At 37.2% G+C, this 17,748-nt stretch overlaps 1 protein-coding gene across 2 annotated transcripts in view; it reads right to left on the bottom strand.

Moving 5' to 3' along the window:
• Positions 1-1,096: 1,096 nt before the first annotated feature.
• LAMA4 (laminin subunit alpha 4) overlaps positions 1,097-17,748 on the bottom strand; it is a 131,793-nt gene continuing 115,141 nt past the window's right edge. For both annotated transcript variants that reach the window (XM_054569844.1, XM_054569843.1), the window contains exons 32-39: positions 12,490-12,677; positions 11,095-11,284; positions 10,158-10,313; positions 8,794-8,953; positions 7,026-7,156; positions 5,890-5,983; positions 5,281-5,400; positions 1,097-1,541 (exon numbers count right to left, since the gene is read on the bottom strand). In XM_054569844.1, the coding sequence (XP_054425819.1) occupies positions 1,396-1,541; positions 5,281-5,400; positions 5,890-5,983; positions 7,026-7,156; positions 8,794-8,953; positions 10,158-10,313; positions 11,095-11,284; positions 12,490-12,677 (1,185 nt within the window). In that variant the 3' untranslated portion in view covers positions 1,097-1,395. The remainder of the gene's footprint in view (positions 1,542-5,280; positions 5,401-5,889; positions 5,984-7,025; positions 7,157-8,793; positions 8,954-10,157; positions 10,314-11,094; positions 11,285-12,489; positions 12,678-17,748) is intronic.

Genomic DNA, 17,748 nt, shown 5'->3' on the forward strand with positions numbered 1-17,748 from the left:
TGTGATCCCAGTTTTAGAGACTAGCCAAGAGTTGGCCTGAAGGCAGATCGTCCTTTGGAAGCAGAAAGCAAGGGGATAATCATGCTGCCCCTCATTCAAACTTTGGCTCTTCAGTCTGACTGAATGACGACTGACAAGCTACTTTACTGTTCTAAGTCTCAGGCTTCTCATCTGCAAATGCTACCCTGTAGGATTAGTGTGATGATCACATGAAATTAACTTTAGCTAATCATGGAACCTGACACTTAGTAAGTCCTCTATGAGTTAATATTAGCTATTTTTATTTATATCTTCAACATTATTATTAATGTGGCTGAGACAGAAGGGTAGCAAGGAAATTTAAGTGTACATATATAACATTTCAAAGTAAGAGATTATTTCATTCCCTTAGTAATTCTTCAAAATATTTCATCCCCTCTCCTTGCCCCCAGAGTTATTTTTTTCCATATCATTTATGCTGTTGATAGGAGGGGCTATTTTCTCTCATTTTGTTTTCAAGTTTGATTATTTTTTCATGCATAATTCTTTTATTTCAGTTTCTGTGTTTTAGTATTCCGCCTGCTGTTCAAGCCTGTTTTTCTTTTTCTAGTCTTTACTTACATATATATATACCTAAACAAGATTATAATATTTTAGAAATAAGACTAGTTGTGTTACAGACATGTGGGGAAATTTTTAGTAAAAGGACTTTTATACTTTGAAATCAAATTTATTTCATCCTACTTTCTCTGCTGTAATGTCTTCCAGGATTTTATAGAAGACTCCTCTTATGTACAGTTTTATTTTTATTTTAAGGAAATAAGGAAGAAAGTGTTTAATTCTTTTTCCCTTATCTAGAAAAAGTTGAATTATACTTCAATTTGCTTTATTAAAGCTTGATAATTCTATAAACCTAAAATATTCTTCCTGTACTGATTGACCAAACAAAAGTGCTAAAAGCAAGTCTGTCATCTAATTTTAGATTTTATGTAATTTAGAAAAATCTTTCTAGGATAAAGAAAAGTATACCAAAAATATTTTGGTATAGATTGAAAGTAACCTTCAAAAGAAAGATGAATCTGAGACTTCACCCACACTTTAAAAATGTGTGCCAGTGTTTATTTAGAATCCCTTCTATTTTATTAGAAACAGGAACAGTAATTTCACCAGCAGGAAGTAATACAATACAAGTAAGTTTAACACTCTTTCGATTTTCATACATTGCAGACAGTTTGAATCCAAGGTAAGAATCCAAATGAGAAATAATAAACATCCAGTCCCTGATGATTCATTTAAGTACTGCCCCGCCAGCTGAAAGCTTCCGCCGGAGGAAGAGCTGTCGTTCCTCCCGGCCGGCTTTGTGTTTCTGTCAGTGCTCTAGAGAACTTTGTACTTGGGCGCCTTTACTCTGTTGTGTCAGGCTGCTGGACAGGAGTTGATGCTCACAGCGCCACTGACCAGGGCTGCTTTACTGAAGCTCACTGGACGCCCATCAATCACAAAGTGACGGATACAACCTGTGAAGGGTCTGCCGGGGGCCAAGTGTGGGGTCAGCAGAGACTCTGAAGAAAGAAATCAAAGATTGCAATTGAAGCCTTCCAAGCGCAGAAATTACTTCATGGTAAAAATATACATAGTAATTGCCCACATCAAGATGATTTACATGTCAAAAATGGAATACAGTTATTTACTGATTTTCTCAGGAAAATAACCTGCTTTTGAACATGTGGTATTACAAAGTTTTGCCATGTCTTTCATGGTCAAATTTCTAAGTCCGTTTTAGCTGTCTTCCAAGGCTGGAATTTGTCACTCGGAAAGCCTCAGCAGTGGATTTTCAGGATCTACCTATGCTTTTTGGAGGCCACATGAGCCTCACTTATTTTGTGTGTGTTGCTGAGAAGGGGGGAAAAATTTTAGCTTTCATACTATTTTTGGACTTGGTTAATGTTTCTGTTTAATTCGTATCATTATTGTTCACCCTTAAGCCTCCACATTTTCGCCAAGCTCGTAAAATATAATGAGAAAATAATGAATTCAAATAAACCACATTTTAATTTTTCTGAGCTCAAGGTTTAAGAACTATAAATAGGATAATGATAACTAGCCTGGTCTTTGTGTGAGCAGAGGTGCCCTGCGGTATGCTGGGAGAACTTTCCTCCCTTACCTTAATTAGAGAGCTAGAAGAAGCCTTATGCTTATTAATTGCATGGACACAATAAATATGCTGGGATGATAGAAGCAACAGAATTTAAAGCAACTTAGAGAGCTTAGAAAGATCATGAAATTAAAATTCATTTAGCCAAAGCTGATTATTATGTACAAATAGCTACATGAGCAGTAGCAGATAAAAGATGCAAAACACTTAGAAATCAGTAAGTCAGGAGGAAACATAAAACAGCACAGCAACTTAAACATCAAGCAGCTGTGTTTGCTAAGCAATGTAGATGAAGAAAATGCAGAAGCTTTATACGGAAAATAAATCATGGAAATAGCATTTCATATTTACAATGATAATTATAAAGCTTTAGATTTGAAAGGGGCCTGAAAGATCAATTCCCTCTCTCTCTAGATTACTATGACTATATATATTTTTAAAGCCTGTTCAGTGTACATTATCAGAATAAAAATGAGTGAACAGGAAAGACTATAAGAGTAGACACACCTATTTCTGCTGCCCATTTTGGAGACTAGTTTTAGAACATGGATTTTGATTCTGTTCAAGATTACAACCTTTTAGTTCGCAGACACGTCATGTAGAGGAAATCATTCATACAGAAATTATAGTGTGCATATTTCACCATGCAATTTATTGTAGGTAATGACAAAAAAGTGCTCCAGAACCCTAACGTAATTGGTTAATAAAATCAACATGTGATTTTAAGAGTTAACATTCCTCAGGTGGAAAGCTTGGTTATACACAGAAAAATGCAGGATTTTCAGTAGAGGAAGGAATGGTCAGATCTCTATTTCTCTCTCTTTCCTTCGTGGACTATATTAAATTTTTCATAATTTTGATTTTTAAATTATGATGCAGTAAAGTTGACTTATTTTGGTGTATAGCTCATTGACTTTTAATACATTAACTTTATTAATAGAAGTAATGTTACCAAGGTTCTATGTGGTATAAGAGAACTGGTTGGGATTCCAAGAGAATTCAGTCCATATAGGGGTTTTATTTATGCCTCATTTCCTTTAGTTCTTCTGTTTAATGCCCCAGTTTCTAATGTGATTTTGGTGGAGTTAATCTTGAACAGCTTAAAATGATGCAATTAATGACATTCATCTTAAATTATAATTGTTTTTGTTCTAAGTTTGCTGGCATGATTCCTAGAAGGAATTAAAAGCTGTGGGCTGGTGGCTGGGCCCCCTCTGGTTTGTTAGCTCTGCTTGCTGGCTCGTTAGCTAAAAGTTGCTATGCCTTGTATGTCCCAGGCAGGCTGAATTTGGCTCTGGGGTCATTTTGTTTACCCAGTCTGTGGAGCTTAACAACCGGTGTAGTGAGAGATGATGGCAGTATGTAATGCTGAGATCAGGTTTTAAAAACTAACAGAAGTCAAAGAGTCAAATGTTTGCATGACATAACACAAAGTAAAGAACAAATATCACAACTTCCATGAGGAAGGCCATGCTTGTTTTGCCCATCTTCTGGAACCTAGCACAGTGCTTAATAGACTTGTTGTGTGTTCAATGAAGTCAAGTTCCCTGGCAGCAGGGAGCATACTATTTATTTAGTTTCAACAACATTCTGTTATAAACACTGTAACAGCGGTATGCATAGCACATTCTAGGGACAGGAGGGGCATGTGTGTGCAGGTAGAAGTCTGAGCTGAGTCCTAAAGTTCAATAAGGAATTACACTGGGCAAGGAGTGGCAGAACTTGTTTCTTGCAAGGTATTAGGGGAGGAAAAAAAGAACAACAGTTTCCAGAAACTGAGGCCCCGTAAACTTGTGCAAAGGCCTGGAGCAGAGAGTATCACTGAACATTCAGGGAACTGCAAGTCCCAGATGGCGTGGGAAGACCCCAAAGGCTGGGGCAAGGAAGGGCCCAATGATTAAGGACCTTGTGTACTATGCTCAGTTTGATCCTGTAGGCCCTCAGGAAATTTGAAATATTTTAAACTATAGTGTGATTTCTAGAATAAAGCAACGTGAAGCAATGTAAGAAATGATGTGACACATTTTCTACATGGTGCCTGTGTGAACGCAGTGTGGCCTTTGCCAAGATCCCCTTTCGGAATGGAAACCCGAAGCAGGTGAAGAAGATTCAGGAATGGAGATGGGAAGGGAGTGGGAAAATAAAGGAGAGGAAAGGTTGCTTTCTGAGTGTCCCAAGTATTTCTTTTATCAGTGAGTTAATGTCATTGTCAATACTGGTGTTTGAAAAATTTCCATTTTACTAAGCGGAGGTGAGTTTATTTATTACGATGTTGGATGTACCCAAAATCAGATGTATAATTTTATGTGTGGTTTCTCACTTATTAAAAGCATTATTTGTCTTTACGTGGGTCTAAAGTAATCTAGTTAGGAGGCAAGGAAAAGTCATGTTTTTCCTCAAACTTCCCACAAAATTGCAAATGTAAAAGCTTGGTTATCTTCCTCTTATAGGTTTCTCTTCAGCTATATATAGTGTTAGTTTTTGAAAATTAGTGAAATGAGCAAAAACAAACACAGTCAATAAAAGGTCGTGGTTCTTGCATCTGAAGTTTAAAACAATTGTGGGGTGTCTGTAAGTGTCCTCCTCTTATCATCCTGGATTATACACCATTCTTGGCAGACAGCAGTGGTGATGTTATTAATGATAATTTCAGAATTGCAGCTGGGAACCTCTCTCAGGAAATGTCACTACATGGGAACAGCTGTTTGTGAAATTCAGCCTAATTCGGACAGGGAGAATTCTTGTGTATTCTCTTCTTTTTTACTAAGCAAGGGAAATGATTATTGGCAAAATTTTAGTCCTCCAAGATTCTCAGACCCAAGAGCAGTGTTAGAAAATGAGTTTCCTTTGTGTCAGAGATAAAATAGAGTGTTTCACTGTATGTATTGGAGTTGGCTATGTAAAGGGAAAATCAAAAAATAGGCAAATCTGGCAGAGGGAGAGTAATATTTACTGATTAGAATGCTGGGGTCTAGTTCACGATTGTCAGTATACTTTTTCCCATGAAAGGACATTGTACATAAAATCCTTAGAGTTATTAGGTAAATTATGATAACGCACAGCTCAATTCTTAATATTGTTAACAACAATGATGAGAACTTATTATTTTTGGGGTTTGGAACTTGTCCTTTTTAAACAGCTCTTACCTGGAACACCTCCAACAAACACAGGCTCCCTGTGATCAACTGGTTTTGGATTCAGGGGTCCAACGACATGGTTCACTTCAGAGTCCACATCCAACTGAACCACATTTGAATCTCTAATAACTAGAATACAGGGCAAAGACTGGTCATTGGTGGCCCTGGAGGGATTCATTTTCACATGAAAGGGACTAATTTATCACAATAGTAGCCTTCATTCAGAATAAATCCCATACTTTCTTCTCTATCATTGAAAACATCAATGTGTAGCCAAGCAATCATTGTGACATTTTACTTTAAAAGGGGAGATATTTAAGATACTCTTTTTATATAAATATTTAAGGTACTGCCATATTTTTGTCCCATAAATTATGTATTACTTAAATAACTCCCCAAGACTATTTTGGCAGCATTCAGATTTTTCAAACACATGTGGATTCAAGATACACATTTTAGTATAGTAACATTTGATTCTCCTTTTGGTTAATTCTAAACTCACATTAACCATCTATCCCATCATGTAAGTTATAGTCTTAGTTCCGCCAAACATCATCCCACAGGTGGGTGGGCAGACTCACTTTATGAAGAAAACCTGGGACTTGCAGCTCTTCTCACCTGTAATTCTGTGCCATCTGCCATCACAGACACTCTGCTTGGGTGTTACTGAGGTGGAAAAGTCTCTAATGCCATTGTTGACTTTCACTATGACCTGCAACAGACCAGGTACATTATATATCTTAATTTCATTTCTCTTCATCGTGATGAAACCAAACTTTTTAAATAATTCACAGGGAAGTGATACTTTAACAAACATCCATACATGCTTTGCAATTTGAACACAAGGGGTCACTCTGCAGTAGGCTGTGGGAATAGTTTAAACTGAATGCTCCGAGGACAGAGAACAAAATGATTGCAGGAGAGATGGGAAGAGATATAGTAAGATAACAGAATTAATTCCTTTAATTTTCAAAGGTGTTCTACAAAGCAGGTATGGTAATCGTGAAGAACTTGGACTTTGGAGCCAGACTGCCTGTGTTCATATGCCAGCACTGCCATGGGGTGCGGGTTTCCTCATTTGTAAAACAGGGATGATAACACCTACCTCACAGAGCTATTGAGGAGGGGGTTAAATGAGCTAATCCATATGGAGAATTTAGAATAGTACTTCACACATATAAGGATTTATTTTATTCCTATATAGTTTAACAAGAGCAGAACTCAAAAATCAGTTAATATATCAATCAAGTTAAGGACACCAATAAAAATACAATATGTTGCTTTTTCTAATATTTGAATAATCTCATGAATATTCTTTAGTAATTTAGAATGAAAGTGGTGTTTAATTATAACAATTTTTATTTCTAGCTTTAAAAATAATATACATTTATTTGGTAAACATAGATTATACAATAGATAGTTGTTTTAGTGTTTGTTGGTTTTGATGGTTGGGTATGTTTGCTGCTTCCACTTGTTGTAAAAAAGGTCTAACTCTTTCATTAAAACCCTTTAATTATGTGATTATAGTTGATGATCTTTCATTTAAATCTATGCCACATTTTCATGGCTCTCTTTCTAAACAAATCAATTCCTGACATATAAATTTGATTGAATTTCAGGTTATAGCTTCCCTGATTTTTTTTCCCCCCAGTTAGGAAAAATTAATGAAATCATTCTGTAAAGTAAATCTGCTTTACCGTTAGAATCCAAGGTCCATAAGAGACAGACTGTTAAAACAATTTTTAACACACTACCTGCCCATTTTTCATGTGAACATTTAGGTACTCCCCATTGACACTGTGACCATGCACAAGGGTGCCAGAACTGCTTCTGGGACGGATTTCAAAGGAAATCTCAAACTTCAATCCAATGTTGAAAGACTCATCTGTAGAAAGAAAGAGAAGTAGGTCTCAAGAACAGCAACACGATTTTTGTAACTATGGGGTGATTTTGTCATAACATGTTTTTGAAAGTTGGATGCACTTTTCAGTAGGCAAGTTGCAAGTGGCACCTTCCATGTCAGACACACTGTGGAAAGCTCTGTGGAGGACTGAGATACTAGAATATCACTCCTGTTGGCTGCGGGCTAGGGACAGCATGCTGAAAATACACTATGGCTGTGGAAGCACCGGGGAAAAGGAATTGATTCCGACTAGCAGGACGACTTAATATTTCCAAAGTGGGAAAGGAGGGAAGGGTACAACAGGCACAGAGGCTGCTGTGTTTGGAGAATATGTGGAGGCCAGTGGGCCAGATTGTCCCCTGTAAGGGGAGGGGGAGGCAAGGGGTGTGTGGACGGGCTCAGTGTGCCGTATGAAGTTAGACTTTATTTTGAGTTCACTGAACAATAAAACTGACTTGATCAGATCTGTATTATAAAAACAATTCTTAAACAAAAGATAGCTGATTCAGTGCTGCAGAGCATCTTATAAAAAAGCGAAGGTAAGATCAGCAAAGGAAGTTAGGGACTTCTATTGCAATGATGAAAGAAAATGAATTCTTAAGAAGAGCTGTTCACTCCAAGAGACTCATTACGAACTGGGACATCTTAATAACATTCACTTGATGTGTCTCCTTATAAATCACTTTTTAATTTTTCCTGCTATTAATAGTTAATGTTTATGGAGAACATAAATTGTGCAGGTTGCTATGCACTTTAAGTTGTCCATGTCTTTGAGTTCTTATCAATGAAATTTAATGAAGGGCTGAGAAATGTGAGTGTAGGTGTTTTAGTAGGGGAAAAAGGAAAAGAAGGGAAAACCATGAGCTAGACAGGAGTGAAAATATTTCCTCTGATTATTCTAATGGACATGGTAGTGGTTTAAGAAGGTACACTAGGCTGCACCGGAATGTCTTTTTTCAGGGGATGTACAAAGTACCTAAGTGTCTGGGGAGCAGGGAACATGTGGAACATTTTATACCTTCCTTTCTATCCTCTTTCCCAACACCTACCCTGATGCTCACACTTAACGGTTGTGCTAAAGAATGTTTGTTGCAATTTATTGGATGGTGTTGTGTGTAGTCTGTTAAGATTTTATTTATTTTTAGAACTGTTATGTTCTATCACCTGGCAGAGGAACTGTCATATCAAAAGCATATAATAAAAGCTGTTAAATGAGCAAGATAGTAATAGTCAGGAAGAATAAAAATTCAGAAATAAAATTTCTGCAGGTTACTGCTGTCTGCTGGTGGTGTTGCAGGGCAAGGGAGGAAGTGGAACTTCTTTTAGTAGGGACAAGGGGTCCTGCATGCTAGGAGGGAGCAGAGAAAGACCTAGAGAAGGTGTCTGAGAGCTGAAATGGATCGGACCACAGGGCAGCATAGCACATTCTAAAGGAGTCCAAATGATCTACAACCAGAGGTTTGGCAGCTCTGGAGAAGCTCTGGTAGGAAAAGCAAACAGGCATGGGCACGGGTGTCCGGTTTGGAGTAGAAGAAAGGGAGAAAGTGGTCCATATGGAAAGAGGCTGTTTTGAAAGGAATATTGCAATGATTCACGTTTTCAGCATAAGTCATTGTTACCTAGAACTGCGTATCCTCCTTCTGTTGAAAAGTATGTTCCTGTTTCCATTGGACCTTCAAAACAAGGAGTCACGCTAAATGTCTGAGAAGCCGAGGTGATGGAGGCCCCATTGAGCTGGAGATTGCTGAGGCAGCCACTGAAACTGTAGACTGAGTTTATCTGAGAGAAGAAGACAGTTCTTAAAATCCGTTTTCTCAACACAGATGCCCCGAAGAGAATCAGAAAGAAAGGATTTGAGTCTTGAAAGAAACCAAGTAATTCCTTATTTATCTTAGCTAGGTCAATGATCAATGCTTTTCGAGGTAGTTGCTTCTTAACTGATTCTTTGAAGCTGGAATTTTGTATTTGATTAATGTCAGCCTGCAGTAGTTAAGCTATGAAAATTTTTACACGTGCCATGACCAAATAGATTGCAGCTGTGGTTTTCAAACTGAATATCAGAAGTATCCTAGTTCTTTTTCCTTCAAGAATGCTAGCTATGCCCAAGATCGCCTAATGCTGATGAGGGCTAGTGAACTTCTTAACTGTTAAATCTGTACTATGCTTAAGTAAACAGAAAGATTGCATTTCTGGCTTCATTAGCTGTTTTTGTGGTTGAACGTGTATCATAACACAGGACATGAAACTTGGGCCATTTAGATAACTGGTTTCACACTGCTTTTGCAATCTTTTAAAGAGGTTGTCATAAAATTAGGGCTACTTACCTAAAATCTAATTAAACACAAACCCTGCTTCCCCTTTTTTGCTTTATACACATATATTAATGAGTCATAGAAATGTATTAACTTTCTGTGTTAAAGTCAAAACTATATTCAAGTAAGAAAAATTTAGACTTTTATGTATTCCCTTTATTGCTAGTTTTTTAAAAGCACAATATGTTAAACTTTTAAATTATAAAAATAACATGTTTCTTACTATACCCTCACTTCTCCCCAGTGGTAACCATATTTCTTTGCACATTTATAAATTGTGTGTGCGTGTGTGTGTAAGAAACAAAAATGAGATCATAGTTTCCATAATTGCCTGAAAGGTTTTTTTCACTCAATAATGCATAATGAAATGACTTTTTTTTTTTTTACACTAAAAGTATGGGTACTTGCTGAATTGAGTGCATTTTCATGATAATTTATACATCTGAAAAATTTTCACCTTACCTCTACCTTAAGAATCAAAAGATCACGCCTAACTTTGTAATGCCAGAGGGTTGATAGACATCCCATAGGACAACACTCATTTTGATATCTCATTTCCAGCTGAACTATAGCTTCATTCTAGCCAGGTTCATAATGATAAAATGAGGGCTGGATTAAATGATCCTCCAGCTGTAAAAGAACTGGCTCTACCTAGTCACAACCTGGCTTACCTGGACATTCTTCACGGCTCTTCCAGGAGCCACACCTCCCAAATAAATAGGTCCTTTGATTTTCCAGGAAGCTCTAGTAGGAGGAAGACTTTCTTCTAGAACTCGAAGGCCATCAATTACCAATCGGCCACTGCTCTTTTCCCGAATAAATATCACCTGGATAGAGAGAAGGAAACTAGCACATCTAGTACATTCCAGGATTAGGGGAAAGGCTATATTGTCTCTCTTCCCAACTTTACTATTGTAATACTGTGAAAAATCTGTAGCAGTTCTTTAGAAAAAGTGGTCCTCTTCTGAAGGTCAGGAATTTGTCTTTTCCTTTAAAGCTTGATTGAAAGTCACAGGCTTAATTTCTGAATGCAGCTTATATTTAACAGCGCTCTTCCCAGTTGGCTAGCCCACATGCTATCTCCTAAATTTAGTATAATTTATTTTAAGGCAGCTTACATTGCTTAGTCTTTTCATTTCATACATATGGACTTGCTTCAATACTTAGGTAGTTCTCCCTGTTATATCCTGTCTTCCTAATAGATATATTTCTCTCTTCATATCCTTCATAGCTTATCCCATAAAAGACATTCACCAATTGTTGAATATTTAGAACATTATAGGCAGTAGAAAAAAAATCGAGTGAAAAATCCTTAGAAAACAAAATTCAGTATAGGTTGGCCATTGATTCTTTGTCAAAATAATTGCATTAAAATACAAAAGTTGATTTGTCAAAAAAAAAAATTACATTCAGTGTGTATTTCTTTTAAAATAATGTGCTTCAGGATTTTTATAAGAAGTTAATAAAAGTTTTTGAAACTGAACTCTGAGCATATAGAAACAATTTTTAAATAGATGATTTTAGAGAAACCCATAGTGGGGCATTAGTGTCAGACCATTTGCCAGTGGTGGGTATTTGCCATAATAATATTCTCTGCCTTCAACTTACATCATGCCACAATCCGTCATTATATTTCTCTTGGCTTCTAATCTTCAGTTTCTTGTGGCCAACATTAAACATGAAAACCAAGCGGCCATGGGCTAAGAATAGGGTCATGAAGTCATTTTCTTCTTGATCTGAGACATAGAAAATCATCCCATGGGAGGACCGTGTTTTCAGACGAATGGAAAACTGAGATCTGGTAAATGAAAAGAAAAAGATTACCACCTATAAACTGAGACAGACGGCGATCTTTAACTTCCCAAAGCAATAAGTAGCCATTTATCTGTTCTCAATAAGTGTTACTTCTAATGATCCCTTAGCATTATTAATGAATATTGGGTAAATACTGCTAGTTCAAAAATGTAAATCCTTTCCCATTTCCTTTTACAGCAGAGGTACATTCCATGTTTAAGGAAGTGTTGTTTCAGTTAAGGATCATATCATGACTTGCTTTAAAAATGTGGTTGCAATTAGTTTAACAAAAATCCATTATGTTAAGGAAGCTTATTCATGTGGATAAAATGCTAGTGAGTAATTAATATGTATATGGAAATTTGCTTAGAAACAATATGATTTGCATACTCTCTAAAATACAGATTCATTTTTTCCTCAGTAAAAATTAATTGATGGATATCGCATGTTAAACACAGCCACCAAACTATGTAGAAATTAAAACTTTCTAGAAATTAAGACTTTCTAGGCCATAGATAAGATACATTTATTAGGCTAACTTCTAAATTTTTCTTGAAGAATACAAAATACTGGTCTTGCCAATAGGTAAATGGCAAATTAGAAGGCCTTAGGGAGGGGTTCCTTACTGAATGCACTTCCTATGTAAGTATTTGAAAGAGCTATATAGAAGACCTACATAAGAATATTTAGGTGCTAACACTTTAAAAGAAACTTTAATAATACTAAGTAATCTAGAGATTTGTGAAATACCAGAAAGAGATGAGGGGTTTCAGAGGTAGCTGGAGGGCCAACAGAGGGGAAGCCTATTTGTTTTTCAGTGTCTTTCCTTATCAACCTTCCAGCAGTTCAGGAGCATTCCCATTTATAATCTGAAAGCAATTTGTATGGGGGAGGAAAGGTGATATTAAGGTTAGATGAGGCCTTGAAATTTGCCCCATTTTTCTTTCTTTGATTGTCTTTTCTTTCTGGTAAGACAAAACAAACTCCTAGGAGAAATGCTGCCTTATGCACCTTACTTTTGGGAAGAAGGTCAGAGAAAGTAATTTATCATAAAGTATAAATTGTGTATTATTTAGTATTTTTTTTTAGGGTAAAACTATGACTAAAGTGGTACAGAGAGGAAATACCAAAGGAAAAAGATGATACATGGCAAATAAAAGTGAAGCCCAGTCATGGTATTAAGTTTCTGGAAAAATAGTGTTACTTTACTTTTCACCAAAGTCTCCTTTTAAGTGTTCAAACTCTTGGCGGCTGTTGGCAGTTCCTCCATACTGATAGGCATGCTCTATTGCTCTAGGGCTGTTGGAAAGGTGGCAGTGTGAGTCTCTTGGGGCATTCCTCTCTAGGAATTTCAGACCAACAGGATCCCTGGAAGGTGCGTCTTTGTTTTTCTCTCCCTGTAAGAACAGGAAATAAATATCAAGGGATAAAAGTGACATAATAGTAGGAAAAACTCATTTGTTATTTCCTCAACAACAACAATAAAAAAGTTAACATGGGTATTATTTGTGCATTTCCAATTAATGAAATAGTATCTCTGCTTACCACCATACGCAAATGACAGCAGTGGCTGCAGCAATAGCAACTAGCCACAACATAATATGTTAACAAATTCAAAATTCTAGTCTATGGTAGTATAGCAGGGTTAAACTGAAGCTCTAGGGATAAGGCTCTATTATTTAAATTAAATGCACTTCTTAACCAAGGGTGAAAAACAAAAAAGTTGGCAATAAAATAACCCTAAAGAATCAATGAATAAAATACACATACTATGGGCAACAATATCACTTTAACACATATACATTATTATTTATACATGCTGTATTATTTATACATAATTATACATATTATACATAATTATAAGCATATTGAAATACTTAGGAACATCTTCAAAATATTTAAGAATTTTTTTTCCCACTCATTTACTGATGGGCACTTAGGTAGCTTCTAACACTTGGCTATTGTAAATTGTGCTGCTCTGAACATTGGGGTGCACAGGTTCTTTTGAATTGGTGTTTTGCGATTTTTATGGTATAATTCCAGCAGTGGAATCACTGGGTCAAAAGGCAGTTCCAGTTTTAGCTTTTTGAGGGAATTCCAAACTGTTTTCCACAGTGGCTACACCAGTCTGTATTCCCACCAACAGTGTACTAGGGTTCCCTTTTCTCCAGAACCTTACGAGCACTTGCTGTTTATTGATTTGTTTATGATGGCCATTCTGACCAGTGTGAAGTGGTATCTCATTGTGGTTTTAATTTGCATCTCTCTGATGGCTAGTGATGATGACCATCCTTTCATATATCTCTGGGCCCTGTTTATGTCCTCCTTGGAGAAGAGTCTGTTCAGGCCCTTTGCCCATTTTTTTAATGGGATTGTTTGTCTGCCTGGAGTGGAGTCGTGTGAGTTCTTTATATATTCTGGAGATCAAACCCCTGTCCGAGGTATCATTGCAAATATATTTTCCCATATGGTTGGTTCCCTTTTCATTTTGCTGATGTTTTCTTTAGCTGTGCAGAAGCTTCTTATTTGATGACAGAAACAAGAGAGAAGGAGGGAGGGGGGTAATGGGGAAAGGAAGGGGAAGGGTCAGGTCCAGGAACATGTATAAAGGACCCACGTACAAAGCCAAAGTGGGGAAGGATTGAGGGCTGGAGGTGTGGGGGTGGGTGGGGCAGGGGAAAGTGGTGGCGGGAAAATGGAGGCAAATGTATTTGAAAAATAAAAAAAAAGTTAAAAAAAATATTTTTTTGTGATAAAATATGTAGTGAACTTTTATGTGAAGGATAAAGAACAATTTTAAAAAATCTTGTGCTCTTAAAATTGCACTCATTTTAAAATTTAGAGTTGTGAAGCTATAGGTTACTATTTAATGGTTATTTAGTTTTACTTTCTGAAGCAAAAGTAAATGCAAATAAATACGATAATTCAGGCATTTATTCATTTATTCAAGCAAATGTTTATTGATTACCTAGTAGGTAGAAGTGAAGGAGAAAGAAATCAATGTTTCCATAAGCTTCCATGGGCAGAGTGTGGTAGCGAATAGAAAGGTGAGTGAGAAGTAGTTCTTGTATTTTAAGAAACTGAAAATCTATTTAACAGAAGAGGCATGTAAGTAGCAAACTGGAAGACAAGTTGGTGCCAGATAGAAAGAATCTTAGATGACTTGCTAGAGGATGGGGTTTTGTTTTTTAAGTGATGGAGAGTCACAAGGGTTTTAAAGGCAGAGAGTCGCCAGATTTGACTCACTTAAGAAGAAAACTTGTAACATAAGAATGGCAGAAAATGTTTGGTAGGAGGGTGAACTAGAAGATGCAGCAAGAGCCAGGATGAGTGAGATACAGGACTGGATAGGAAAAAAAAAAGATCCTGGTACCAGATTAGTAAATGAACACACATCTTCAGTCTCCACCCCTCCCCAATTCCCATTGAAATGTCAGAAGAACTACGCACATAAAAATAGTTCTGTCATAGTCCTAGAAATCTAAGAGGGTTTCTACTAGAAGAACAAAGCAGTATGAAAATTTCCAGAAGATATAATACAGTTTGGAACAGATAGACAATAAAATTCTTACTCTTACATGGGCAAAGACGAGACCTCCCCCAAAAATCAGTGTTTCAGGAAAAAGCCAGAATTACTCTCAAAATCCAAGTGCAGAGGGCAGGGGGGCGGACCAGCTGTGCCAGTGCTCTGCTCTAACAACAGCAGTTTTTAGTCTGGTTCTGGCACTGGGGACTCCCACAGCGGCGGTTAGATCAGGGAGAGTGAGGTGGTGCTCAGAGACCCACCCTAAGGAAGAGCCCACCTAAGGAAAAGTTCCACCATCCCCGCTTCCCTTCCTCACAGAGTAGTCAGGACTCGGATCCCGAGTCACTGCTGCGGAAGCAAGGTTTCTCTCGTGGGCGGAGGAAATACACACAGTTAGCAATGTTTTTTTGCCCAGGCCCTGACCTATGAATAATGGCCTTAGCTTCAAGCCATGAGTGGGCAGGATAGGATGGAGTAGGGCTTCAGGGAGACTTTTCCTCTAATATATCTTGGGAAATTTCCCTGAACTCCATGCTGTATTCCAACCTTAGTGAAGCAACGTGCCTTATAATAGGAGGTATGACCATCTTTGTCTCATTAAAGGGCACACGAAATGCTTTGCTTGAGGCCTGGAGGGTGGGGGTGAGAGGGTGGTAGGGGACTGGGGGCTTCCTCCAATTCTAGCTATTCCTCATTGTCTCCACTCCTATGGAGATGATCTCACTTTGTCACGGTCAGTGCATCCACTTAACTGCAGGAAGAGAGCAGCAGTGACTTTAGACTACAGGGGCTCAGAAAAGCATGGGGTTATTGGACCACGACAATTTCAATTTATCTGCCCTGCCTTTTTCTGCTTCAACGTGGAAAAACATGGACTAGGTTCTGTCTCTTATCTTCTACAAAAATAAATGAACACTGATATTTTATACATGGCAACCAAATACTATAAATCCTCTGTGGATATATGTTCTGAATATTAACAATAATAAAAAAGGAGGTTATAATTTAATCAGTCACTTCACTACCATATAATACAGAGACAGTTTATTATCCTAAAATGTTATGTGTGTGGGGATTTGCACTGAACCCCATTAGACTCTGTCCTTACCCATGTAATTAATTTCTCTGAGGGTCAATTAGTTGCAATCCAACTGATGGTACTAATGTCAATTCAGCAAGATCCTTTTGTTTCAGGTAACAGCCAAACTATTTAAGTTATTTAAGAAAAAGAAGGCAATGCATTATAGGAATATAGGAGTATCTTAAGAACATAATCTAAGAGAAGATAGTATAGTGGGGTCCTACCAGGGGGCAAGAATCAGGAATTAGAAAGCTAGGAAGATTCAAGGCACTCCTTTTATGGGTGTTTCTGGGATCTCAGCTTTGTTTTTCTCAGAGTGTTTGTTATTTTTTATCTGTGAGACAGCTTTCTGCCTTTTTCTCTTTAAAGCAATTTTCTTTTTCTGTACAATTCAGCGGTGTCCAACCTCTTGGTGTCTCTGGGCCACACTGGAAGAAGAGTTGTCTTGGGCCACACATTAAATACACAAACAAACAAAAACAAAAAAAAATCATAATGTTTTCAGTAAATTTATGATTTTGTGTTTGGCCACATTCATAGACATCCTGGGCTCATGCAGCCTGTGGGCTGCGGGCTGGACACCCCTGCTTTATGATTAACACAGAGCTCTTTGGTTTACATGTTTTCTATTCAATAACCAGCCTAGGCTTGTGTCTCCGGGTTCTGAGTTTCCAAAAAGAGACACTGATGGTGCAGCTTAGCTGACATGATCTACCTTAGTCCAGTCATTTATATCAACGCAGACGAGGTCACACACCTAAAACACTGGGGCTCCCTGGCAGGTAAAGAATCAGTTCTCAGAGAAGGGAGTAGTTGGCCAGGTACCCCAGAAGGATATCTATTACAATACAGAAAATGTTTATTATCACATTAAATGCCAAATGAGGAGATAATTTCCCAATTAAATTTGAAAACATAAAAATCACAAAAAACTTTCAGGCTGGAACATACGTGGTAAGACAGGTACTCCTATATACTAATGAGTATAAAATCATTTTTATCTCTTTGGAAAGTAATTTGCTTTGACCCAGTAATTATGATTTTAGGAATATATCCTAAAAATTTATTCAGCAATGTGATCAAAGATTAATGTACAATGATCCTCATCCATAAAAGAGAGAAAACTGGAAACAACTAAAAGTCTATTAGTGGTTAAATGTATTATAATAAATGTATAAAATGGGATATTAAAAAGTTATTGTGAAAGTAAATTATTATAAACCTAGCCCAATCTGGTGTGGCTTAGATGGTTGAGCGTCATTCTGCAAAATGAAAGGTCACCAGTTTCATTCCAGGTCAGGGCACATGTCTGAGTCATGGGTTTGGTTCCTGGCCAGGGCGTGTACAAGAGGCAACCAATCAATGTTTCTCTTTCACATGAATGTTCCTCTCCTTCTCTCTCTCCCTCCCTTCACTTATCTCTAAAAATAAATAAGTATAATCTTTAAAAAATTATTATAAGCCCAAATTGTTATCATTTCGCCTTGATAAAAATTTAAACCAGAGGCCACAAGTTAGTTTTTCTTGGTAGCTATTTAAGAAGCTATTGATACAGGGGCAAATATAGGAGAAGATTAGCACTGACACTGACACTTTAATTACTAAATAATACAAGTGAGATCTATGCTGATTCTGTATCTTATTACAAAGTTGAGTTTCTAAGACTTTTACCATAAAGGCTAAGAGGTTCTTAACAATATTGAAAAATTTGTGTTAATAGTTCCAAAAGCTGTTGATTGTAACCTTGAGGCTATGAATATTTGTTTAGGAAATTATATTTTATAGATAGTCTCATACTGAAAACTGTCTTCACCTAAAGGGATAACCTGTGTTTGCTTTAGAAGGTTGATCTTCCTCATCA

This window comes from Pteronotus mesoamericanus, unplaced genomic scaffold (genome assembly GCF_021234165.1).
Source record: "Pteronotus mesoamericanus isolate MK-2021 breed Mesoamerican mustached bat unplaced genomic scaffold, CSHL_Meso_final contig_20, whole genome shotgun sequence".
Lineage (NCBI taxonomy): Eukaryota > Metazoa > Chordata > Mammalia > Chiroptera > Mormoopidae > Pteronotus > Pteronotus mesoamericanus.